The 26,760-nt window shown below is 39.9% G+C and overlaps 1 protein-coding gene across 1 annotated transcript; it reads left to right on the top strand.

The window, feature by feature from the left end:
• The first annotated feature begins 594 nt into the window (after positions 1–594).
• SPMIP7 (sperm microtubule inner protein 7) lies at positions 595–26,221 on the top strand. The gene is given in 11 exon segments (XM_061448151.1): positions 595–690; positions 2,632–2,674; positions 7,723–7,782; positions 7,785–7,826; positions 8,461–8,514; positions 8,517–8,549; positions 8,552–8,590; positions 10,758–10,836; positions 22,697–22,804; positions 26,084–26,127; positions 26,130–26,221. Coding segments are annotated over 11 exon segments (690 nt in total).
• Positions 26,222–26,760: the final 539 nt, after the last annotated feature.

Here is a 26,760-nt window from a genome sequence, read left to right as displayed (position 1 = left end):
ATGGAAAGCCGGCCTTACGGTCAGTGCGTTGTTCCCAAAACCAGTAGGGAGCGAGGAAGTTCTCATAGCAAAACCAAAGGACTAGGCTGATCTAGTCAAAAAAGCGAGCACTGACAGTTGTGCTGCTCGGTCTTCGTTGTGCTGCTACATAAAGGCAGTTAAGAAAGTGTTGGTATACCAGGAGATTTGCATGTTTCCATGGCATCAGATTAATTTGCTTTTGGTAGAGAAAAGGTCTTTTGAAAGAATGGGCAGGAGAGGGGATGAGTTATCTGGGAAGTGGATGAAGTCTGGCAGGAAAAAAAAATCACAGTGTGGAAGATTCAGTATGATGTTACTGTGCCAGAGAACCAAAAACACTGTTCTGCAGGAATCCTGAAGCAAAGTAAAAGGTGGACATCTAGTAGAGAGGGCTAGCTTAGACACATAACTAGCTCATCCATGTGCTTCTTTAAAACACTTGAAAACTGACAGAAATTATTCAGCCCTACATGTCAGATTACTTCCCAGGATGACCTGGACAGAATCTCTGACACCAAAATCCAAAATAAAGCTTTAATTGTATTTCGCTCTGCAAAATGAATGCAAAAAGCCATGAGCCATCCTTGCAATGTCTTCCATCCTGTGCCTTACCTCGGTCCTGTGTCTTCACCTCTCCTGCCATCTCTGTCTAAAGCTTTCCAGGAGAAGGTAAGCAGTGGGGGAAGAGGTCAGTTTGCAGCACTGAATGTTATTCTAGTGTGAAGCTGAATGTTTTTGATGTGGAGATAACTGAGAGTCAGTAAATACAGACACGAGTATGGCGTCTCAAAGTCTTGTTACTGGCAGAAGTCAAATCTTGGATGTATCTTTTCACTAACTTCAGTGTGAGTGCAATAGGAAGTGGACACGAGATGTGTCAGGCAAAGAGTTCTGTGTTTTCATAGTATTGGCTTAGTCTTATAGTACTAGTACTGTGTTTACAATGTTCTCAGCTGTCACTTCTTACCCATTTTAGTTCTTGTGACCTATGTAAGAAAGATGTCTTAATAAAGAAGGAAGTTGTTTTTTTTTCCTGCTACATCAGCAAACTTATGCAAAAAACCCACACCACGATTCTGCATTACAGAACAAAGCTTTTTATTACTATAAACCTGTATTGTAATAAGTGTTACAGATTAACAGGAAATCACATCTGATTTCCTGTTAATCTAGAGCAAGTTAGGAATTCAGTGAAGTTGCATCTGTGTGAGACTAACATAACAATGATCAGGCTCTATGCCTTAATTTTTTTCTGACAAGGCCACAAAACAAAGTGAATTGAGATGTCCAAATAAAAGTAGTTTGGTTTTTCTGAAGTGCCAGGCCTTTGCAGATGGCACTGAAATTTGCAGAAAGGGCCTCTATAAATCAGACTGGTTTTATTTACATTGCTAAATGAACACCATCAAGTTTGGGATTAGGAGATGAGTGCTGCATATTCTGAGCTGAGGTGGATTTGGCAATGGATTTGCCAACCTGATAGAACAAATGGCAAAACTCTGGAGATAATTAAGCTGCATGGAAAACTCTGATGTATGATTTACTTATTCCAAATGATAATTGTAAATTTTCCAGATTTGCATTTGTTTGCAGTTGTATTTGTTAAATTTTGTTCCTGTTAAATCTGTGTTTCAATTTAATTCATGTTTGTGATCTAGATACCAACAGAATACTTAAATAAAAACACCATATAATTCTTAGTAAGACTGAAAACATCTTCATTTTCTCTCTACTAGATGAATACGTAATTTGTAGTGCCATTTCAAGTTGCTGTGTGTGTCCCCTCGAAGGACTAGATTACTGTGGTATGCATGAAGCATGTTTCACACAAGGAGATATTTCATTGTGAGGTGGTTTCCATTGTTGCCAAGAAGAAAAGTAGCCCAAACCTCTCTGCTCACTCATAGAATCATAGAATAATTAGGGTTGGAAAGGACCTGAAGATCATCTAGTTCCAACCCCCCTGCTGTGGGCAGGGACAACTTACGCGAAATCATATTACCCAAGGCTTCGTCCAACCTGGTCTTGAGCACTGCCAGGGATGGAACATTCACAACCTCCCTGGGCAACCCATTCCAGTGCCTCAGCACCCTAACAGGAAAGAATTTCCTCCTTATACCTAATCTAAACTTCCCCTGTTTAAGTTTGAACCCATTACCCCTTGTCCTATCACTACAGTCTCTAATGAAGAATCCCTCCCCAGCATCCCTACAGGCCCCCTTCAGATACTGGAAGGCTGCTAGGAGGTCTCCACGCAGCCTTCTCTTCTCCAGGCTGAACAGCCCCAACTTCCTCAGCCTGTCTTCATACGGGAGGTGCTCCAGTCCCCTGATCATCCTCGTGGCCCTTCTCTGGACTTGTTCCAACAGTTCCATGTCGTTTTTATGTCAAGGACTCAATGGCTCCGGTCTTTTGTACTGTATTTGATAAATCTCTTTTCAGGAGAGAATTCACTATTTAAACCGCTGCCTTGATCTTCATTTTTTTCTATGCACTGATGTTCTGCAGGATGAAATCTCTTTTTACTGTTGTTTGCTGGCTAGGACTTGAGGAACGTGGAGAAACAGGAGCAAGCAGACTCTTAAGTTTACTACCACCTAAGGACAATAGAAGAGAATGACAGTGGCTTCCCTTGGAGCTGAAAGGAAGGCATGTAAGTGCTTTTAAAAAGTCCACCTTGTCAGTTGAACCAGCTCACAAGATGGACCACCAGCAGTATCTAAGCGTCTTAGAGATGTGCTTGCCTGTTGTGAGAGGTCCCGAGAACAGACATGGCTTTGCCAGCTTTGAAGAGAAAAACATCAATTCTTTCCTAAAGTTCAATCCACTCACCCCTCCAATAGGGATGATGTGTCTTTAGTAGATCTCTGCTCAGATTAGACCAACTCCAGTGATTTTCACAGCTCATTACAGCTAGAACAAAATTTTACGGGAATTCAGGCAACATACTTAAAGATGAGGGAAGCCATTTCTTAGAACATGGTAAAGAAATGTAAATAAGCTCCTTGTTCCATTTTACTAAACAGCTAACACTCACTTCACGGTTAGGTATACTTTGGCCTCATTATTGTCACCACAATGTGTCTACATGCCATAAATTCAGGCAGTGGTTTTGGTTCCTTGTTTCTGCCTTTGAACTTTGCATTTTAAATCACTTTAAGCTTACTGCAGTCATATAACAGAACCCAAAAGAGCCCAAGTAACCACAAGGGATCAAAAACTTTACAATTTTCCCTTTTTCCCCCTTCTTGCTCATTCTGTATTATTTTCACTCAGTATTTCTCAATTATTGTGTTCTCCACGTACATATAAAATTAGATTCAAGCAGAACTGATCAGCTGAGTTTTTTCTGCAAGCCTCTGGAAAAGTGAAAGGGAAAGAAGAATTGAGATATGCAGTTCTATCTGACCACTAATTTTTCCAATGTAGAGAAAAGCAGAGATAGAGATATTCTGGCAGAGATACACATGAAAAGAACACAAACAATATCTGAAATAGAATGTCATCAAGTCAGTAACCTGAGTTACAGTTAAGAAAGTGGTCTGAAATGGAGAGTAGTTCCACAAGCTAGACAGAAACTGTCCAGCAGATTTCTGGTGATATTTTATTGGGTAAAGTTTGCTGTTAGAGTGAAATACTGACTCTGCTGAAGCTGTCAGATGAGTCAAACTCAACTCAAAGGGCAAACCTTGAAACCTATAGTCCAGCATAAATTTATTTAAGAAAGCTGTGTAAATGTTCTTCCAAACCTAGTGGAAGAAAATTTACAAGTTTTCCTGTGATGCTGAGGTATTAACTGCAAATGTGTAAATAGAGATATAAAAAGTAGTTGAGTTTTAAGCTACTATTTTTAATGAGACTGCATAAACAAATGCCAGATTTCAGCTATATGATTCAGAGCCCAACTACCAAGCCCCCCAGGCATGTGATGTGTGCTAATCTTTCTAGATATCAGTCCGAAGACATTCCACAGCTAAGTTGTTTGGGGAAGTTGTGCTGAAAATGAGATCACTCAGGCATTTTGCAAGCAAATTCTACAGTCACTTTCTCCACTGTGTCGCGGATGAATGGAAAATATAACAAAAAGAAAAGCAGAGATAGAAGCAGCCTTTGACATGGATGAGCAGAGGTATTACAAACATCTGCAGTAGACAGGAGGTTCTCTGTTGTGAGAAGATGTAGTGCTATGGCTTGGGCAGTCAACAATGTTCTTTTGAGCTTCCCCATCAGTCTTTTGCATCTACTGAGTGGAGCAAGTTTATTGAACAGTGAGAATCTGTGATAACAAACCAGAGAAACTGAAAAAGAAGGTTGTTCTAAGACTGGAGCATCAGAGCCTGCCAGGGAAGGGAGATAGCTGAAGTGCTATTCTTCATGTATTCTTGCTTGGTGTAGTGAAGGTGCTCAGTGCTAGAAAACAAGGCCTTTAGGAAGTTGGCAGTGTTTGCCTGTAGAATTCTCTCACTCAGAATTTGACTGTGCAGGTACATTTGTACCTGGAAACCTGGTGACAAGGCCCTCATATCCAGTTTGTAGTTATTATTCTATTCTGTATGACTTAGCACAGAGATGGGCATGGGGATTGCAGAAAGAACCAGTGTATTTGATAAGTCTAATGAGGAGCAGAGGTGACTCCTTGCCCCTGCTGGAAGCTAACACATCTGGTTTCTCTGAAAACTGGGAAATGGGAAACACTATAGAGTTTACCTCTGGACTTGATGGTAACCCTTTTCTAAAAGTAATAAGCAGTTAACTCATGCTGCTAGTAGAGTGGCCATATTTGGAAAATAAAAAAGCCCAACTAGTCCAGTGTTCCATCCAAGAATATGTGAATAATTCACATCCAAGACTGTGAATAATTAACATAAAATGTCATCATACTTCTGCTGCATATTTTCATATCATGTGATGATTTGTTGACCAGGGATTCATGACAAGGAGCTGGTGTGTTTGTAGTCATGGATTCACAGATTTGCCTTCATGAACATATCCATTCACTTTTTGAACCCATTACTCAACTTTCAACACCCCAGGTAATTTGTGAATATGTTAAGCAACAAAGTTCTAAGCCCAGATGGGTTACCTCCAGGTCTCTTCACCAGTGATCTCCATCTATCTGGAGAATTGATCAATTACCCCTTTCCCTCCTTCTCTGATGTTCTTATCAGATATTTATCCATGTGAAGATCTTATCTTTGTTCCATTGTTACTTCAAGAGGCTCTGTTGAAGAATTTTATGCAGAACTAGTTGAAATAATTATGGTTGCATTATACTAATCATCCAATAGCCTTTGTATAGGAAGAGTTCCTTTCTCAGTGCTTCCTGTCCTGAAGCAAGAAGCATTTTATCCAGGGTAATCATTACTTTGGACAAGTAGTCATCCAGGAGTAGTCCAGGATTAAGCAGCACATGGAGTGTGAGGCATATCAAGGTAAGACTTGACAACTGGAAAAAGGGAAATATAAACCCCATTTTCAAGCGGGGGAAAATGGATGGCCCGGGGAATTACAGACCAGTCAGTCTCACCTCTGTGCCTGGCAAAATCTTGGAGCAGATTCTCCTGGAAGGCATGTTAAGGCACATGAAAAACAACAAGGTGCTTGGTGACAGCCAGCATGGCTTCAGTAAGGGGAAATCCTGCCTGGTGGCCTTCTATGATGGGGCTACAGAACTGATGGACAGGGGTAGAGCAGCTGACATCATCTATCTGGACTTGTGCAAAGTGTTCGACACTGCCCACACGACATCCTTCTCTCTAATTTGGAGAGACATCAATTTGATGGATGGACCACTCGGTGGATAAAGAACTGTCTGGATGGCCGCACACAAAGAGTTGTGGTCAATGGCTCAAAGTCCAGCTGGAGACCAGTAACGAGTGGTGCCCCTCAGGGATTGGTGTTGGGACCAGCCTTGTTCAACATCTTTGTCGCTAACATGGACAGTGGGATTGAGTGCGCCCTCAGCAAGTTTGCTGATGACACCAAGCTCTGTGGTTCAGTTGATACCCTGGAGGGAAAGAATGCCATCCAGAGGGACCTTGACATGCTTGTGAGGTCGGCTGATGCCAACCTTATGAAGTTTAACCATGCCAAGTGCAAGGTCCTATACCTGGGTCGGAGCAATCCCAAGCGCAGCTACAGGCTGGGCAGAGATGAGATTCAGAGCAGCCCTGCGGAGAAGGACGTGCGGGTGTTGATTGATGAGAAAATGAACATGAGCAGGCAGTGTGTGCTTGCAGCCCAGAAAGCCAACCGTATCCTGGGCTGCATCAAAAGGAGCATGACCAGCAGGTCGAAGGAGGTGATCCTGCCCCTCTACTCTGCTCTTGTGAGACCTCACCTGGAGTATTGTGTGCAGTTCTGGTGTTCTCAACATCAAAAGGACATGGAGCTGTTGGAACAAGTCCAGAGGAGGGCCAGGAGGATGATCAGGGGACTGGAGCACCTCCCGTATGAAGACAGGCTGAGGAAGTTGGGGCTGTTCAGCCTGGAGAAGAGGCGGCTGCGTAGAGACCTCCTAGCAGCCTTCCAGTATCTGAAGGGGGCCTATAGGGGTGCTGGGGAGGGACTCTTCTGTAGTGATAGGACAAGGGGTAACGGGCTCAAACTTAAACAGGGGAAGCTTAGATTGGATATAAGGAAGAAATTATTTCCTGTTAGGGTGATGAGGCACTGGAATGGGTTGCCCAGGGAGGTTGTGACTGCTCCATCCCTGGCGGTGTTCAAGGACAGGTTGGACGAAGCCTTGGGTGGCATGGTTTAGTGTGAGGTGTCCCTGCCCATGGCAGGGGGGTTGGAACTAGATGATCTTAAGGTTCTTTCCAACCCTAACTATTCTATGATTCTATTCCAGCCTGTCCTACCTTTTAAATAATGCTAGAAAATGACTGCATCCGATGCTGGTGTTTGTAACACAGATACTTAGTAGTGAGATAAAACCTTTCGCTTACCTGCAGAAGGAGATAAAAGTTAGAGGCAAAAACATGCAAAGCAAAGAGCAAAAAATGTGCAACTTGAAAAACGTCAACAATTCAAGGACACTCATAACTCTTATGGCATAGGAACAATCAACTAAGAATGAAAAATGGCCTACAGTAGGCTTGAGAATATCTGTGCTATTAAATAATTGCCCATAACACAATTAATTGTGTAATACTACGCTGCCTAATAAGCTAGTAGGTCATCTGGAAATAATGCAGAAAAACTCAGAATAATCTGTGGAGGGCTGAATGCCATCAAATAAAGCATCTCTGGTTTTGCTCTGGATTTGATTATTTATCATCCCTGCAGTTATATATTTCACTGTGTATTTGTTTGTTTCACTTGCCCAAAAGCAGAGTGACACTTTGTTTTTTCAAAGACTTTCTTCTTTTTGTTTTGCTTCTTTTGTTGTGCATGTCTTACATATCTTTCCAATATAAACTGATGAGGTTTATGCTTATTTATAGTTAGTTTTCAGGGGATGATTTGTAGCCTTTTTTTTTCAAAGTGATAAAAGAGAAAGTAATGTGTTATATTTATTTTCCATATATAAAGAAAAGTGGATTAGTTAACCAAAGAACTAACCAAAAAATTCTGCGACAGTTATCTGTAAATCTCTCATTTGGCATTATTGTCTCTTGCTGGGCCCACTGAAATCAATACTCCTCCTAATTTTAAAATATAAGAGGTCAAAAACAGTGCACAGTTTTTGAATGACAGTGAGATGCAGTGAAGCTTGTAAGACTGCTGAGGAATCAGGTGATCCTTCTACAAGATGGAGAACAAAAAAGCAAGGGACTATTTCTACAGATCAAATACTAAAAGTGAGTTTCTTTTAAAAACAGGTTTTGCTTGTGCTTTGCTTCATTTTTTTCATCTTCTTTTTGCTAATATGCACCTTTAGGCAGCAGGACATACAAGACTCAGAACTTGTGGTATTTTATCAGCATTTAGCATAGGATTCATCTCATGAATATTAGTTACCTAAAAGCTTGCATCCAGTCTGTGCCTTTCATCTGTACTTTATCTATAGGCAGTGAAGAGAAACTGGGGTTTCCAAAAGGGCATTCTGTACATCTGTCTTCAACGCCTGACACGGGCATGATATGACTCGTGTCTAATCTCTATTTATGTCTTGTCTCACTTAACCAATTATTCAAATTTAGACAAAATGAGTCCCATCATCATTGTAAGCTTATTGGCAGATAAGCTGCCTCTTTCAATTAGTGAGACAGTTTTAAAGAAGATAAGTCTGTGAAACTGTACCATAACTACTTGTTCCCCAACAAGCAACATATAATTCCGGGCTTTTAATTTCCCCTTAAACTAGAAATGCACACCTTTGTTACTTTTTACATCCTTCTTTCTCACATAATTCATTATTATCTAGCTACCAGTGTCATTCAATAGTGATTATATGGGAACTTTTCTATCTTCTTTTTTATTGTTCATCTAGAGTTTATGAAGAAGTTCCTCGGGATGACATGATACCTCGCAAAATCCCACCTCCAGAATGAAAGTGGAAGTGTTGGCTGATCCTCTTTCCCAGAACAGAGATACAATCCTGAGCCCAAAACAAGCCGAGTCAGTGAACAATTTCTTGCCAACTGGTTTTGGGTTTTGCTAATGAAATTTAGCCTAAATTTTGTGTACATAAGACACAGCAATGTTTTCAAATAAAAACAGTCTCAAGTGAGCAATTAAGGTCATAGCACACTCCAGCAATTGCTTCAAATGATTTAATACTTTTTACCTCTTCTTCCCCTGTAAATTGGTACAGAAGATGTGCATGCACAGTACCAAAAGAGAGGACAAGGATGTTGGTGAAAAACTGGCTGACAGGAATGAATGATGCTGTACCATAACAAATCTCACATTAAGTTAGTTTGCTTGTGATTATTAACTGTAATGGTCATTATTTTTACTAAACTCAAACTCAGTCCTTCAATTGGTTCTGATTGCTGCATGAAAATCTATTAAGCCAAATTTATTAAGCAACGTTGCCTTACAAGAAGCATCTAATTATGATTTTAAGTCGTTGGAGGCTTCTGGGCCAGATTTCAAGCAAGATCTTTTGCCTCTCCACAGAGCCTGTTGATTCCTAATTTTCATGGTTTTGGGAATATCAGGGTCCTCTGAACACTTCCGATGAAGTCTGTGTAGAGTTGATTATTTCAATAGACTAAATTCAGCAACATTCTATAACTGGAGAAGTTAAGATATTCAATCAATAATGATTTGAAAGGTACACGCTAGCAAGCTTCTCCTGTGAGGGAGTTAGGTGTAAAAAATAGAACAGAGAAATTTGTGAAGTGAGTGTAGAGATTCCATACATCAGATGTTTTTATTAAGACATGTCATTTATGAAAATACCGTGGTAATCAAACACATGTACAAACTCAAGGTTTTATCTGCTGTCTGTAGAATATAAAGTAATCACCTGTCCATTGGTGTCTTTTCTTCACTCTGTATTTCACTTATTGTACCTCAGAGTGGAACATTTTAGATGAGCCCAGGAAAGGGTGACAGGAGTTTCAGAAGGGCTCAGGTAAGAGCCAAGTAGAGATGGAGAAAGAAAGGTTGGTCAAAGACAGATAGGAAGACTAGAGCCTCCTTTCCAGGCCATGAGTCATCAGGTTTGCTCAGGCAAACTTAATGGACAGGTGTGCTATGAGGCACAATCAGCCATACAGCCAGGTATCTCTGTAGCATGGAAGGGGGATAAAAAACTCTATTATGGTTTCTTGAATGTTACTCTTTCCAAGAAATACAGCTGTGGATAGTGAGAGCAGCTTGCAGGGACAGATCAAGAGAAAGTTAGACCTGACATTAAGTTTTCCTATATTCTCAAGAAATGAATGAAAGAAGTGTTACAAGTAGAGAAGCAGTTATTTTTCAAAGACTTGCTTATATTATGCTATCCTAGGAAATTGAATGAAGTCTCAGTATCTGAGGATGGAGAGTAAAAGACAAGATTCTGCCTGCTGAACTGAGTCATTTAGCATATATGCCAATCTAATAATTTACCATGGTATTTTACTCAATTCAAATGAGCATTGCATCATTCCATGAGCAAAACTTTGACTTGTCACCATCTGTCTTTTGAGACCTCATAAATATTCTGTCAGGGTAATTGATCTATTTTGTCTTTAACAGTGTAAGCTGAAGGCCTTGAATCTGTCATATCCCTTTGTATAGTAAGCACAATGGGTCATTTCTATATTTTTGATTAAGCCCAAGCAATCCATCTCTCATTTTCTGAAGCAAGAGTTGTAGCTGGACTATGTTATATAATCTTAAAATGTTTTCTGGTACCAAGGGAGAGTGTGTGCTGAGTCTCCTCTGCCTGCCGGTGACTCCAGCCTGTTACCTGTAAACTATAAATTAATATCCATTATGTCCTTTTTGGAAGAATATCCCAGTCTGACTATGGGCATAGCCAAAATAACAAGAGATTACATCTTATTTCTATCCTTCCCAAGACGCCTCTATGCACATATGTTCTAGAGCTGTCATTTGTTGTGTGCTGCAAGTTGAGCACATAATTGTCTTCATCCTGGGACATGCCAAGCACACAGGACAGTTCATCTCCATGTTTTTTCTTGTGGACCATTTTAATAAATAACTAGAACTTTGGAGCATGCATTGTGTGGTTCAGCTGCCTCCATCAGCTGTCTAATGAATAATGTACACGTCTTTGATTTCCTTTCTATCCAAACAGTGGCTGTTTGGAATTGAAATTTGAAATTCTGAAGACATTGTCAGTGCCAGTGTAGTCTTAATACCGCTTAGCCATGTGCAAGCTTCAAAGCCTCACTTCACAAGCACTGCAGAGTATCTTTCCTTATTAGCATGGTTTTGATACTACCTCTTGAATTTTTGTTACTAGGGAAGAGGGAAAATAGTTATCTGGTCTTGGATGAAAAGAACAAAAATATTGGAGGGAACGTTCCTTATTGTTTTTAATAACTTGAATGAGTTCTGTCAACACAGGAATCACAGTGACCTTTCAGATTCAAGGTTGAACTTGAAGAGTCCTTTCTAACAGCTGAATCAGTAGTAAATGACCTACAGTGGTAACTGTCTACCATGTAGGTCTGTGTAAATCTAAGTGACCATTCAGCCCAGATATACAAAGGAAGCTGATACAAAATGAGCAGACTACTGAGGTGGTGGTATAACATATTTTATCCATCTGCTTGTGTTATACTAAGCTTAAGTGCAACCTGTTTTGACCAAGTATGAGTTTGTTGTAGAACATTATGGCCTGATTCTTTATTGTGTTACATTAATGCTATAGTTTCAGGGAAATTAGGCTCCTAACACTGTGCATCACACTTGTAAACCAGAAATGTTGATTAGGGTTTCTTTTTTTTCTGTCCAGGAATTGCTCTGTGACCCAAGTGACCCTGACATCATCTAGTACAGAATGGTCATAATGGATTGACCATAACTGACTCTCAGCCCAAAAGCTACCCTTAGAGTGCCCACCCTGGGAGGTAAAAGTTGCCTGTGGTAAACACCGGTGCAATATACTCTCATGATATAATGAACTCTTCATTATCAGCAGCCTCTGACCTCGTCTGGGATGGAAATCAGAGCATCCCCTGCTTCCTGCTGTTAACCTTGCTAAACTGTTGCACAACCAAGTTTTAAGAACTTGGCAAGCACCTTTTCATTTTTCTGAATTGAGAAAGGTTGCATGTGAAGCTAGACTGAGCACATCTGCTAGATCATACCCCCAAATGCCTGACTTGTGGTTCCTAATAACGCTGAGACTAACACAGGCATTCCTGTAAATGCCCACCATCAGGAAATAGATTTGTGTTACATGCAAGGCTCAGGTGGGGAAGACATGGAAGAGAAGGGTCTGAGCTTAGCGTGAAACAGGAATTTCTGCTGATGCCATTCTGAAGAGTTCTTAATTCCAAAAAAAAAAAAGAAAAAGATGTGTATTTTCAAACTATGCCATACTTTCATACTTTAAATGCTTCTTGTTCTTTATTATTAATGAACAAGTCTGGTGGGTAGAAATTCACATGCTGTTTTTTTGATGGGTAGTACAATGAATATTGCCATATTAAAAATGTGTGATTTCTAACTTTAGTCACTAGATGGCCTTTGAGTTTGCAAAAGCTCCCTGAATACTATTAGGAGCACTTTTTTTTTTTTTTTTTTTTTTTAAGATTATTCACAAAGTTTGAGATTCAAAGGTTTTTGCTTTAATCTTTTCCTAAAGTTGTCTTTAGTAGCTTGAGCTGGTAATTAAGCGTTTATTTGCAAACTTTTGAGAAAGTAAAATGGTAAAAGTAATGACTTAATGGTAGGAACTAAAAATTATCAAAGAGGAAATATACTGGTCTTTTCACATAATTAGATTTTCTCTTTGCACAGGAGTTTCCTTTCTGTCCTTTCAGTGGTCTTGCACAGTCCGCATTTGTGAGGCAACTACAGAAGGGATACTTCACTGGGCAAAGCAGAGGGAGAGGAGCTGTAAAAATATTGCCCACTCTGTTCTGAAGAAAAAGCATAATTCTGGTCCTTACATAAGGCAGAGTATGTGCTAAACATTCCTAGTTGCTGGGAGCTGCCTTGGAAGTAGCTGAGATTTCTAAGCTCCATCTTAGATCTGTTCATTTCTGTTTCTTACATCAGTTTCAGGGAGAATAGACTTTGTAATGCATCACATGCTGTCACACACGTGTGGGGAACAGCGCATCATTCTTCACACAGCCTTGTTCATTACAGCAGAGGTTCACAGTCAAAGTAAGGTGCTGAGCGTTGTAAAATGCTCAAATTTAACCTATATTACTGCACCAAACCTGTTATTACTGAGTTTTTATGTACATAATGCACCATTCTGATTGTTTTATCTCACCTCCTGCACAAGTCATCTCATTTCTCACAGCCTTCATCTAACTTTTAACTTCTGCTTGAATTAGAACATAAAATAGTATAAAATGATTATTGAGAAAAATGCTTTAAAAATATAGCACACATAGCATACAGTATAGTGTTGAACAGAGATTTCTGAGTTGTAGGGAAGTTAGCAGAGCTATTAGTTCTGCCATGTCATACTGTTATTGCTGTAGAGCTTTGAACAATAGAAGCTGATGTATACGCTGTCTTGCAAACAGACAGACAGACATCTTGTCTGGAGCTATTTGCAATGTATGATATCATGGTAGATTTGTAAGTTCGAGCAACAGGTTCTGTGTTACTTTCTCTAGTACTCTCCATGTCATTTTCCTTTTTAGTTTTTTTTTTAGTGGATGAAGCTATGTATTTCACTGACTTCTGGCAACCAGGAGACCAAGATTTCTGAGACCTAAAAGATTCTGACATCTCCAAGTTGTGAAAAAGTCAATCCCATCTGAAAAGTTCTATTACATTTTCTATATTTATTCTTTGCCTGTGAGTGTTAGACACCAGGATTGCTATAATTTTAAGCAGAAGAAAGGAAGGATTCAGAAAGAATACATACAGTTGATCCCTAGAATTTTTGTTTTGTTTTGTATGTTTGCCAATAGTTCTGGAAAGATGTGTAAAGGTGTTGACTCTACTAGACTCCTACCAAAATCCTTGAGAAATGAGATACATGCTTTGGATTTAGAAGCATAAATATTCTCTGTAAGCCTGTAAGATGTAAAAATCTCTTTCTAAATAGTCACTTTCACTCTTTCATGGGCTAGCAGTTGCACTTCCTGCCTCTAGCACTTGGGCAACAGCACTGTCACTCGGGCATAACTCTGGAGTGAGACACTATTCTTCCCTGGACCATGCAAGAAAGTGGTTGCCATTCAAATTATTAGCAAAGCTGAAACTAGCTAAGAGTCATCTGTCATGTAGTTTTGCAGAGACAAACAGGAAGAGTGGTGAACCTGGGCATGGTTTGTATGTTACCCTTGTGCCCACCCTCTCTTCCTTTTGGCAGAACAGGAAACCATCTTCTGTTTTTCTTCTTTTTTTTCTTAAGGAATTAGAAAAAAGATAAAAGGCAGGACTTATGCTGCAGTTGAGCCTAAAAGCTCCTAGTATAAGATTAGCGTTGTGAAAAGCTGTTGTGACATACCTGACACTGTAATGCTCTGAAGTCCTTGCCATGCAATTTGGAAGTTTTACAGATGGAAATCCAGGTGCAGTGTAATTAAGTGATTTGGCAAATACCATTGGGAATCTATAGTACAGCCAGGAATCAGACTTCATGTATCCTGAGTCCTAGCCCATGCTTTATTTTTACCAAGCTCTGAGCTTTAAGCTATTGAAATGGTGCTTTGCTAAAACCTGGTTTTAAAAAATAATTATTAGCACAAGTGATGGCCGTAGCTCTTGAAAGTTCAGATGAGTCACAAGTGAAGAGTTAGAAATCTAAGCAATATTTTATTCAGTTTTTCCTCTGTGATTCAGACATGGAATAGCTGTGGGAACCTCCACCACATGTAAAAAGCCATGTCATAAGTGTTGTGATTCATCTAGAAGTTCTAAATTTATGAATCTCAACATATTAATCAAAACTATATGATCTGGTGGCAGTCTAGCATGATCAGTGGGAATTTCCTTAATGGAGCTGTGAAGCTGTTTTTTTCAGGTCAGACTGGAAGGTAGTTCAGTTCTTCTTCCAGGGTATCATTAAAGCCTGTGTTAGGGAAAGGGATCAATTGCATCATCTCTTGAGGTCTGTTCCAGCCCTGGAATGTAGCATTCTTAATATCCTTGGTTTGTATATGCATTCCTGGCTTTGATTTAAGATCAGTGGATAAAGACCTGGCTTCAGTGGATAAAGAACTGGCTAGATGGCCGCACACAAAGAGTTGTGGTCAATGGCTCAAAGTCCAGCTGGAGACCAGTAACGAGTGGTGCCCCTCAGGGATTGGTGTTGGGACCAGCCTTGTTCAACATCTTCATCGCTGACATGGACAGTGGGATTGAGTGCGCCCTCAGCAAGTTTGCCGATGACACCAAGCTCTGTGGTTCAGTTGATACGCTGGAGAGAAGGAATGCCATCCAGAGGGACCTTGACACGCTTGTGAGGTGGGCTGATGCCAACCTCATGAAGTTTAACCATGCCAAGTGCAAGGTCCTACCCCTGGATCAGAGCAATCCCAGGCACAGCTACAGGTTGGGCAGAGAAGAGATTCAGAGCTGCCCTACAGAGAAGGACATGGGGGTGTTGGTTGATGAGAAAATTAACATGGGCCGGCAGTGTGCACTTGCAGCCCAGAAAGCCAACCGTATCCTGGGCTGCATCAAAAGGAGCGTGACCAGCAGGTCGAAGGAGGTGATCCTGCCCCTCTACTCTGCTCTTGTGAGACCTCACCTGGAGTATTGTGTGCAGTTCTGGTGTCCTCAACATAAAAAGGACATGGAGCTGCTGGAACATGTCCAGAGAAGGGCCACGAGGATGATCAGGGGACTGGAGCACCTCCCATATGAAGACAGGCTGAGGAAGTTGGGGTTGTTCAGCCTGGAGAAGAGAAGGCTGCGTGGAGGTGGAGACCTCCTAGCAGCCTTCCAGTATCTGAAGGGGGCCTATAGGGATGCTGGAGAGGGACTCTTCATTAGAGACTGTAGTGATAGGACAAGGGGTAACGGGCTCAAACTTAAACAGGGGAAGTTTAGTTGGATATAAGGAGGAAATTCTTTCCTGTTAGGGTGCTGAGGCACTGGAATGGGTTGCCCAGGGAGGTTGTGAATGCTCCATCCCTGGCAGTGCTCAAGACCAGGTTGGACGAGGCCTTGGGTGATATGATTTAGCATAAGGTGTCCCTGCCCATGGCAGGGGGGTTGGAACTGGATGATCTTAAGGTCCTTTCCAACCCTAACTATTCTTTGATTCTATTCTATGAGTCTATGATCACAGAATCACAGGATAACAGAATAGTTAGGGTTGGAAAGGACCTCAAGATAATCTAGTTTCAAGCCCCCTGCCATGGGCAGGGACACCTCGCACTAAACCATGTCACCCAAGGCTCTGTCCAACCTGGCCTTGAACACCACCAGGGATGGAGCATTCACAGCTTCCTTGGGCAACCCATTCCAGTGCCTCACCACCCTCACAGGAAAGAATTTCTTCCTTATATCCAATCTAAACTTCCCCTAAGTTTGAACCCATTACCCCTTGTCCTCTCGCTACAGTTCCTAATGAAGAGTCCCTCTCCAGCATCCTTATAGGCCCCCTTCAGATACTGGAAGGCTGCTATGAGGTCTCCACACAGCCTTCTCTTCTCCAGGCTGAGCAGCCCCATGAACTTGTTCCTCTCTTCCATCCTTGGTTATGTTGCAATGTATGCCTAAAACCTGTAATCTTCTATCATTTCTTTGCCAAGGGCAAAGATCCCTTTCTGGCTGTTTTTAAAGATTGAGTAAAAATCTTAGGAAGTTTTTGTGACAGAGAACTCTGAAAATATATTTCTAATGTGGTACTTTTTCACCAGCAGATCTCCAAAAGTCTTTCCTAGAACTTATGATCTTGTCTTACAGCTCTGTGCACCATCGAGTGGACTGCAGGGTCAGAGCACAAGAGTTGAAGCCTTGATTCTCATTTTTTATGTCATTAACAAGTGAGGTTCCAAATTGAATCCTTTGATGCTTTTTCTTTTTGTATTTTCATTGTATGTTGCTTGTGTGCTTTTTTATGTATCCTGGACAGCAATTGTCCAGTGGCTCAAGTGGCTTTTGCTGTATTTTTAAATTACTGATTTTTGTGTTTGTTTCATATTTTCTTTTTCGTTTCCTCCCTCCACTTTCTCTAATTGTCTGCCTATGTGAAACTCTGTTCTTGTATTTCATTTCTTTTCTTTCAAACCCATGAAGTGTAGATTCCATTGGAATCAGTGAGTTAAAGGTATATGCTTAACAAGATCTCCTGAACAGGGATAGAATTTGATATCTCTTCATATGTTTTGTGGAACTGAGACCGCTGCAATTTGTTTTAAGAGACTTTGGACTCTGAATTAATTATACCTGTTTTCCTTGATTAAATTTTCTTTGGTTCTTACCAATTTGCTTATTAATTATTTGCTTATAATATTTATTTATTTGTGGAAGGTTAATAATGCATTTGGGGTTATATGTCACATAGCTAGCACATTTACTAGGTAGGAAAGCAACCGAGAGCTAAAGAGTATGTTTTATGCAGCCAGCCAGGCTTTCAAAAATAGCTCAGCAACCACACATGAAAACCAGAACTCTGAAAGAGCTCTCATTCTGGGTGCACGTTGACTGTTAAGCTCCTGCAAAAATCTGACCACAAACACTACGATGAAGCTTTTAGGTAGTGTGCACTTTTAAAAATCTGATGCCCTGTGTGTAACTGCTGCTGCAGCCCAGATGGGTATGAAGGAAGAGGAGGATGATCTGAATTCTGATGAAACTGTATTTTCAGCTCATTTGGGCAATTTGCACAGAGGAGGAAACTTCATAGCACAGCTACAATGACCTCCAGGAAGACTCAGACTGCTAAATTCTCTGGGCACTTTTGAGAGGTTCCATGTTATTAATAAGCAAAAATAAGTGATGACACAATTCATTCTTTCTTGTAGTTAGCAACTACTTTGAAAAAGATTTTCCTATTCAGAATTGCATTTTGAACTTAATAATTTTTAAAACCATAGAGAAACTAGTTTTACTACACCATATGGATTCCCAACATAGTAATCTGCTGTCCTCTTTTTCGCTAACATGTTTATAGGAATGTAATTTTGTATAGCTCTCCTCCACCCCTGTCACTAGCTTTTTCCTTTGTTGACCTCTTCCCCAATCAGCTGCTGAAACAAGGTTATGCTTTATGTGGTATTTTAGTGCTGCAGGTGTTTTAAGGGTCAATGGAAAAAAAGCTTCCCACACTGGTGATGGGGATTTCCTCTGCAGCATTCACGGGCAGGGCTCTGGTAAATGCTCAGCCTGACAAACAACTCACCTCCTTGGCATTTTTAGAACTCCCTTACATTCAGTGAGTTAGAAGTACTTAGTGCAGTAGTATTGTAGCACATTTAGTGCATTCCAGTGTACACAGCAGCAGTTCATATCTATCAAGTGTTATATCTGACTCGTGCTCTTCTCTTTTTTGTGTGTTCCTAATTTTCACTGTGATACTTACTGGAACCTGCCCCTTGAAATCTGACAAAAGCAGTTAGAACATAGATTATGTTTTCTTGTTCCACATGAAAAGCCTGGCCTCCACAATTAAATAAAAACCTGTCACTCATTAACATTTTAAAACTTGCTACTCAGAATTCATCAGCTCTCATAGGACTCAGTAGAGGGCAGTGCTTACACAATACATATGCATTCTAACCAAGTGTTATTTACTTAGCAGCACTTTCGAAGCATTGACTAATTCATTACCATAGCACTGGTAAAGTAGATGATAGTATTAGTTTTTGAAAGATGAAGACAAGACTGAAGTGAGTTGTCCAGGGCCAAAGAGGTTGTGTGTCAGAGAGAGAGGACAGGATCTGACCAAAATCCATTTCTGGAAGCAGTTGATTGAAATGGGAACTTAGGAGTTTGTCTTCCTAGAAACTGCATATATTAAGTGTTTCAAGTCCTACGGTTCTTGCACAAAGATATACTCTGAAGCTACTCTTTACCCTTGGATCCTCAAGGACATTGGGCAAAATGCTATTACAACACTGTATCTGTAGTGACTTCGGTCATATTTTTTCAGTGCAGTCAGCTTCCAACGGACTGTGTCCGAGCATCCATTATAATTACAAGTTACCACAGAAACCTCACAGGCCACAATTAGATGGGGACAGGACCCTCTGCCACCTTGCACCTTGTGTAGTCATTTTCTTCAGCTGCCTAAAAGCTTTCTCATCTTGTATTTTTTCTTCAGAAACTGACAGTTTGTCCACCATGTATGCCTTGTTAGTGATTTTCTTGTTTGAGTCATGCATGGGGTGGATGGTGGGGAATGCTGAAATATCCTATTTTGACATTTTCTACTTGAGATTTTATGGCTAGCTTGAGGGGTGGGGGTAAGGGGGGGGATATGGGGGGGAAGGAAGGTGGGGGTGAAAAGGGTGAAAGCAGAATAAAACTGTTTGAAACTGTAGAAACGAAATGTTTCAGTTCAACATGATTCAAAATATTTCTGCGGTATTACCATTTTGATGGTTTTATTCTTTCAGAAGCCCCAAAACCATTTGTCTTCCTGGAAGGGAATTTGAGTTGGAGGACAATTGCGAGTCCTTTGTGCTGTGAGTGAGACCTGAGAGGCCTATTTTATAATTTTAGTAATAAGAAGAAATAGTTAATGATGTAATCTGGTGATTCAGTTATATGAGATTTATACAACAGTGTTTCTAAGAAAGAGCAAGATGCTAGGAAATCTTTGCTTTTAAGTGCAAGGTAAGAATCTACCAGATTGCTTTCACTAGACAGAAGTTTCGCACATAGAACTTGGCTACCTCAGTCATTCAAGCTAAAATGCCAAATCCAAGGTTTTCAAGAATTAGAAATTATTTGGGGGAATCCTGATTCTGCTCCCATAAAAAGAGCTGATATGGAATTGACATGGCACCCCAGACCATCACTTCCAGCTGCTGCTTCAGGACAGCATGCATCTCCTGCGGGTCCTGTGCTATGGGGGCTTATCTGAGATGCCTTAAGGCATATCAAATATCTCTGAATGTCAGCATGGTTTGCCAACTCAATTGATTCTACACTATTTTCCTGACATTACCAGGAAATAAGTCTTCAAAGATATCCTGATGTGGGTATACAAAACAGAGGCACACCAAAGCAGACACACTCAGAATCACTACATTCCACTTGAAAAATCTTAGAGCTTGCACAGATTCAACTGTCAACACTCTATGTTTCTTACTGTTGGGACTAAGAGCTGCTAGTGTGATTACAAGGAAGTGTATGAACAAGAGAGATGTCATAGTTACAGCAAGAAAGCTTGATGACGACAGCATAACCACAGAGAAGTTTTGCATGTTGCCCAGTGATAGCCTGGCACTTGATTGTTTTCTTTAGCAGCAGCAATCAGGTTTAGCAGATCATCAGAGAACATACACAGGAGCTAGACACCATGATCCAAAACCAAAAACAAGCAAAGGGGTATTTTTTTTAACCTCAGTTTCTTCTGCTTTATCACATACATAACCGCAGCTCATTTTTGCATCTTCTTTGCAGGTTTCCAGGAGAGCAGCTGCTTTACTGTAGTACAAGCTTTCTTACTATACTGGTTCTTTAGCTTCTCTTTGCCCATTTCTCTTCTCTTTCAGAGCTACATCCTTCCCACATATTATGAATATACCAATTCCTGTCAATCCTTTCTAACAAGTCTAAAACAAGTCTTCATCTTGAGCCATCTCTCAGGTTTCATTTTTGGGTCACATTTGGCCATTTCTGAAGCCTTTTTCTCTACTTCTAGTCTTGTAGGTTTTAAGATCAGATTTGATCAATCAAGTGCCTCGCAGTGGATAATGTATTCTAATATCTCCACAATTGCATAGTTATAATGTCAGTTAACTCCAAATAGGTTATTAAAATGTTGCAAGTTAATACAGGGCTTCTTGTTGTTATTGCCTTCTCTGTGATCTCATACAATTTTAAGGAAGTCAATGGAATTTCTTTGTTGCATGTGTGAGATGCATCTTGATACATAGCACACCACCACAGTGATAAAACTCTGTTAACGGTCTGACTGATTCCTTCAAGGTGATATCACATTTTCAGGTTTAGATGAATGCATGCACTTGTACTTGCACACACCCAATGTCCAGTGTGTCCCTCAGTGTGATCTCTGCATACGCAGATTAAATTTTTGACAGTTACCTAATCCACATGTAACATAAACCTTGTCTACTTTGACACGAAAAATCAAATTTGTCTGCAAGCCATTTTGGCTAATTCAGAAAATCCGTTCTACTGCTGAGCAGGTTTTCAGGCCTACTTGTTATCCCTGCATGGCTGCTGTCAAGATAGAGAGCAGATTTGTTACTTGCTCAGCCAACACCTTGGTGATTTACTGCAGGTAAAAGCTTCCCAAATGCTGCAGAACTGTTGTACTGATTCTACAAAGCCATCTTCTCTGGAGGGTCATGTACTGGAGCATGGCCCAGGGAATATAAGAGTGTAAGAATGTATGGGTTAGTGCAAGGCTACTCCAAAATAAGGCAAAGAACTAGATGGTCTTTCTGCTAACTATGGATACAAAGACTGCAACATATATTGCCAATGCTCCTGTGGCAAGTATAGTTCAGTCACAGTCCTTTGTTATAACTGCAGTAACTAGATATATGATTTTGACATTACCTCTGGTATTCTGGTTAAGAATTCCAGATACAAGTTTCCTAGTCACAAGTCAATGAATTTTCTGATAAACCACATTTGGCACATATGTCCAGTTTTGCATCTTGTGCTGAACTTTGTTTCAGAGAAGTAGCTGATCGGCTGTATTGAATCCACTATCTGTATGCATTTTATAATTAAAGGAACTGTTAATTTTTATCCAGTACAGGGGAAACAAAAAAGTACCTTGGTGATATTTTAAAGGAGGCACTGTTGTCTATCATTCTTGTGGTCTGAAGACCTCCAAAGGTCTAATGGAGGTAAAGGTTACAATCCCAAGTATTTAGCTGATTCAGAGGACGAAACAGCTTGTCATGCACTCTTTCTTCCATGTGTATGGGCAGGCTGGATATATGTATAATTCAGCAGTGTCCTATTTTGAGCTGTCAATATAGAACAGTACTTATGATACTCTCTGAATAACTTTGTGTTGAAAAAAGCTATTTTATTAGGGACTTAGAGTTTTAATCTTTAATCTTCATGGATTATTTTAATGAATTATCTTCATAGATTTAATCTTCAGGATTATCCCTCTGAATTCTTCTTTGTACACCTTCGTGGTTTTTTTGTTAATTTTGTCCATCTCTGCTTCATCTTGCCGTGATTGCTATCAAAATTTTATGTTGCACTACCTCAGAGAAGTAGAATTCATTTCTCATTTTCTTTTATTTGGTATTTCACATTAGAATTTAGCACTGGAATTAACAAAAGGCTTTAGCCTTCCAAGATGTGGCCCATGCTGTCTCAGTCCACTGGTGTACTTGGGCTAGAATTTAGGTTGATGTGTCTAAGTTGTGTTAATAATACTACATATGTATGTAAATACGCTTTTAATGAACTCTAGGGGAGATTTAACAAACCTCAGAATTATTCGGGAAATCATTTGTGGTTTAGGCTGTGAGAAACCACACCTGTTGGCCTAAAATCTGCTACGTAAATTCCATATTTGAAGCTGGAACCTAAATATGAGCTAAATCTTTATCACATTTTAGAAGAGTAATTCTTTGCTTTCTGTGCTCTATGCAAATCCCATGACCCCTTTTTTCTTCGAGATTCAGTGTTGCTTGTAATCATGAATATCATACAGATATTCAACAGGGAAAACAAAAAAAGAAAAGTCGCTAAAGGATTCACTTTTGCCATGTCTAAGTAAAGATCTTAGGTCAGATCATCAGCTAGTTGCTTATCATTTATTATCATCATAAATTTGTTTTTCTGATCTTAAAGAAACTGTGCCAATTCATACATTCTAAGGACTACGAATTATATTATAAAGAGGTTTTACCCCATCCATCTTTGATAAGCACTAGCTATTTTAGAAATGATCTGTAAGTCATATTTCAAGCCTATAGTCATTTAATTTAACCTTTCTCCAATTTTCCTTTAGCACTCCAAATATCCCTGGATACACTGGCAAGGTTCATTGGTCAGCAACTCACCCAGCAAATTCTAATCTTCCATCAACAACCCCATCAATAATTGCACGAATGCATGGGTAGGTATGAGACATATTTCTCAGCTTGTTCAGAAAGATTACAGGGAAAATCCTAATTGCATTTATTTAGTTAAAGAACAATTAAATGTTAAGCATGACATTCCATTGGCTTAAAAAATACCAAACAGTCGGTGTTGGATCACATCATATTATTGGCATGCTAATCTGAAGTCCTTTTTAGGTTTTAGATTTTTTCTGGAACATTGGAAGGTATGTACTGGGGAGTACCTTAACACTGAGGTAAATCATGATTTGAAAATGTGGATTATTTCTACACTGAGAAATTTTTCTTTAGCTATGGTTGTTAAGTCGTAGTTTAAGTTTCTTTTTTTTCCTGATTGATCTGTGTGTGTTTTGAAAGAGACCTATGAATGTCAAACTTTAAAATTCCCAAAAGAAAACTGTGTGGTATTGTATTTCCAAATTGGTGCTGGCAGATGTATGAAATGTGTATTTGCTATACAAAAGGATTTGTTAAAAATGAGTGGGTTTACTTAGAAAGCAATAAGAGGCAAAATCATGCCATGCCCCCACATGATGCAGCCCAGAACCCTGTGACTATGAAATCATCACAACCCCACATCACAGTTGTGGCTGCCTCATGAAGTGAATCAGTAATTTCGATTCTCTCTTGCTCTTTCGTACAAGGCTTGCTAAAACCATGGTCCAGTATGATGTATTTAGGTGTCTAACTCTTGTTAGTGTCAAAGGAGATGGACACTTCAGAACAGCTGAAAAAACCCTTTTCCTTTTGTTAGCACAAAGAGTTCTGACACCAGCAAAGAACCAGCCCAGCCTTTCGCCCAGTAGCTTCAGAATAGCTTAATAACTGTTTCCTGTCTCTCCATTGTGGTTCTGATTTCTCTTTATCCATAGTAATCTAGAAAGCTGTGATGCTATCCCAAGTTTCCATGTTTTGCTGAGATATTTATCTTCCATTAAACTGTTTAATTTGCCTTAGAATTCTGTTCACAATACATCATCCTTCTTTTTCAGTGCTGCCAGTGAAAAGTATCCAGAAAAAGCTTGAGGAGCTGCCTGGATTTTACAGAATTCACCTTGTCAAGTGTTTCAGCACCGTGCAGAATGCACTGAGTTCCATTTCTGCTGCCCTACATCTATTCACCTCTGCTCTTTTGTGGCTATGCTGAGACAATAGGCAGTCACCTGTAGTTGCAGTTTGCTGTTGACAGGGAGTGAAACAATGCAAGAGAGTCCTGAGCCTCTATAGGCTAATAAAGCTGAACCCAGAGAATCCTGGTGCAAGACTAACTTGCTTGAAAGTGTCATGGGCAGAAAGACGTATGCATCTTGGCAAAGATCATCGACAGACTCCAGACAGATACTGAACTTCAAGAGCCACCACTGTGGTCTAAGAAAGGAAAAACACATCTGTTACTTACCTTTACTTTACACAGATGTTACTGTGGGTGTAGTTCATAGTGAATTTTCTTAGTTTTAGGTGGATACCGAGAACAGGGTTCTCGTTCTGTGCTGACGGATACTTTCCATAACCGTGAATTAATCCCTGATGTTTTGAAGAAGCATGTGTAGGAAACATATGGCAAGCACATTCATATGCAGACATTGTAGGGCAGGTTTTACCACCCTTTTTCTAAGCTAAGTAGTACATTTCCGCAGGGTAGTACCTGCGGCTACAGAATTGTAACGGTCCTATTTTACTTTCTCTGGACCTACTTGTGGTCTGAGATAGTGTTCACTGACCTAAGATGGGGGATCGTAGCCCTCTTTGAAACTGCTATGTAATACCATTAGGGATGCTGGGAATCTCCCCCCAACATTAGACAGTGATGCCCATAAAAGAGGGATGCTTAACATTTGATTCTTTCCCTTTGTGAAATAAATGATAAAAATTCCTTCTGATTTCAGTGGACACAAATCAAGCTATACTGTAGTGGAGAGGTGAAGAGACAAGAGTTTATTCCTGGAGTCTGGGGTCAGACTACCCCAATTCACCTCCACATGCTTTTCATGGATGATGTGATCTCATTCTTACTGTTTTTAAAATGGCAACCCCTTTTTTTTCACCCTTTGATCATTCTCAAACCATGACTGCAATAATTTCCCAGAAAGCAGCAAGTGATCGCATGTGGTGGATGCTTTTATAGCTGCTTTATTTAACATGACTACAATATATGGTCAGTCTCCTGAAGACAATTATGGGTATCAGAGGGAGTCTCTTGTCTACTGCTAACATGGTCTAATAAATGTTCCTGTCAAGAGTATCAACAATACCAGATAGACCAGGCAGCACGCAACCGCTTCTACACTGTTTCTATTGCATAGATCTTCCACAGTGTGTGGGACAAAATCCATTATACCCTGTTTTAAGCATTCTGAAATCAACAGGACTGTACAGGATATAGCACAGAAGAAACACGGTTTCTTCATCTTCAAATATGAGTAGTATTTTTGTATGTCAAGTTTATTGATGTATTTTTATTGTATTTTTATTTCCAGGTAATCCCAAGGTGAAGTCAACAAATTAGGTTTCAAAGTCCTTTAGTGCAATCAAATTCTTTGTTTAGCTTTTGCATAGGAAGCAACGTTTTATGTTTTGGTTTGAATTGTTTAAATGAACTGCCCATTGCCACCTAAAAAACACAAATTCATTTGCATTTTGAGTTGTATGGAAATTCACTGGCATCATCATAGTTAATGTAAGATTAATTTAGTAATAGATTTTTGAGAGAAACGTTGCACCCTTTCAGTAAGTTGCTTTGGAGATTTCAAAAGGGATTTAAGGCAAAAGAAAGTGTTTTATGTTTGGGGAGTGAGTGAACATAAGATTCTGTGATCAGTTCTGTGTCAGAAAAGCACAGAACTGACAAAACACTTAAAGAAAAAGCAGCCCTGCTTTTCTTTAGGTGTTTCATAGCAGAGGCACTTCATGGCAGTTCTTCAAATATGCAGTGCAGGTTAATTGTGACACAACCTTGTGTGTCCAAGAAAGTCTGAAAAGAGGCAAGAGGCAGAGAGTATACCCCTGTTACATTTGCTGTAGGGATCTGTCTTTCAGCGTGTTACGTATAACCAGAAGGTAAAAGATTTAAAATAAGATTTAAAACTCTTATGAAGATTTCCCACCATTTTTTTTAGGGGGGCTGAGCCTAATACTATGAAATACTGCAAACTGTTAATATTCTCTGGGGCAAATGGGCATAACTGTTTATGAACAAAGCAGTGAGAAGGTAAAAGAGAGCATGTTTAGCAATGTAAGAACACATTTTGAAAGTCTTTCTTTCTCTGTGGCTGCAGATACGTTGCAAAACATGGAAGTTCATCTCAGTATAATCACCAGAACATTTTTCTCAAAGGGTGACTCCAGTTAGTCTTCATAATTCTTGCAACAAACTGTTACAGTTTAGAAAGTGTCAGTCCTTTTTACCTGCATAACTGAGAGCCTCAGTGTCTGACAGTGAGGAGGAAGGAAATATGTGAAGATGTGGGGATACTTTGAGTAGGGAACAAAAAAAATAACATAGCAGTGTGTGTTTGTGGTAGTCCTTATTACATTAGTCTCATATTTATGACTTTCTAGTGTTGACAGTTAAAACCGTATTAAAAACAAAAGGAATCAAAGGCTAGAAACTTGTTCTCTGTACTGGATTGCCTTCTTAACTAAGGTTGAAAATGATGTCAACCATCTGTTTACATAAATATTTTGTGTGTATACATACATATATATATAGACATACACATGTGGACATACATATGTAAATGTATTGCTAACTAAGAAATCATTACAGACCAGTAGCCCTTCTTCTCGGCCGTCATAAGCATGCCTTGCAAAGATGGTTAAATGTCACAGAGTGATATTTTAATCTTAGAGATTTTAATCTCTGGCTCCCTGTGTAGTAGTGAATAAAAGGAGCCAAGTTATGATCTCTGGTCTGGAGGCTAATTAAGACTATGTGGCTTGCATCCATGCTTTA

This window comes from Pezoporus flaviventris, unplaced genomic scaffold (assembly GCF_033815535.1).
Source record: "Pezoporus flaviventris isolate CSIRO_AGI_PZ_B2104156 unplaced genomic scaffold, CSIRO_AGI_Pfla_v1 ptg000007l, whole genome shotgun sequence".
Taxonomy (NCBI): domain Eukaryota; kingdom Metazoa; phylum Chordata; class Aves; order Psittaciformes; family Psittacidae; genus Pezoporus; species Pezoporus flaviventris.
This window is presented reverse-complemented; position numbering and strand designations above follow the sequence as displayed.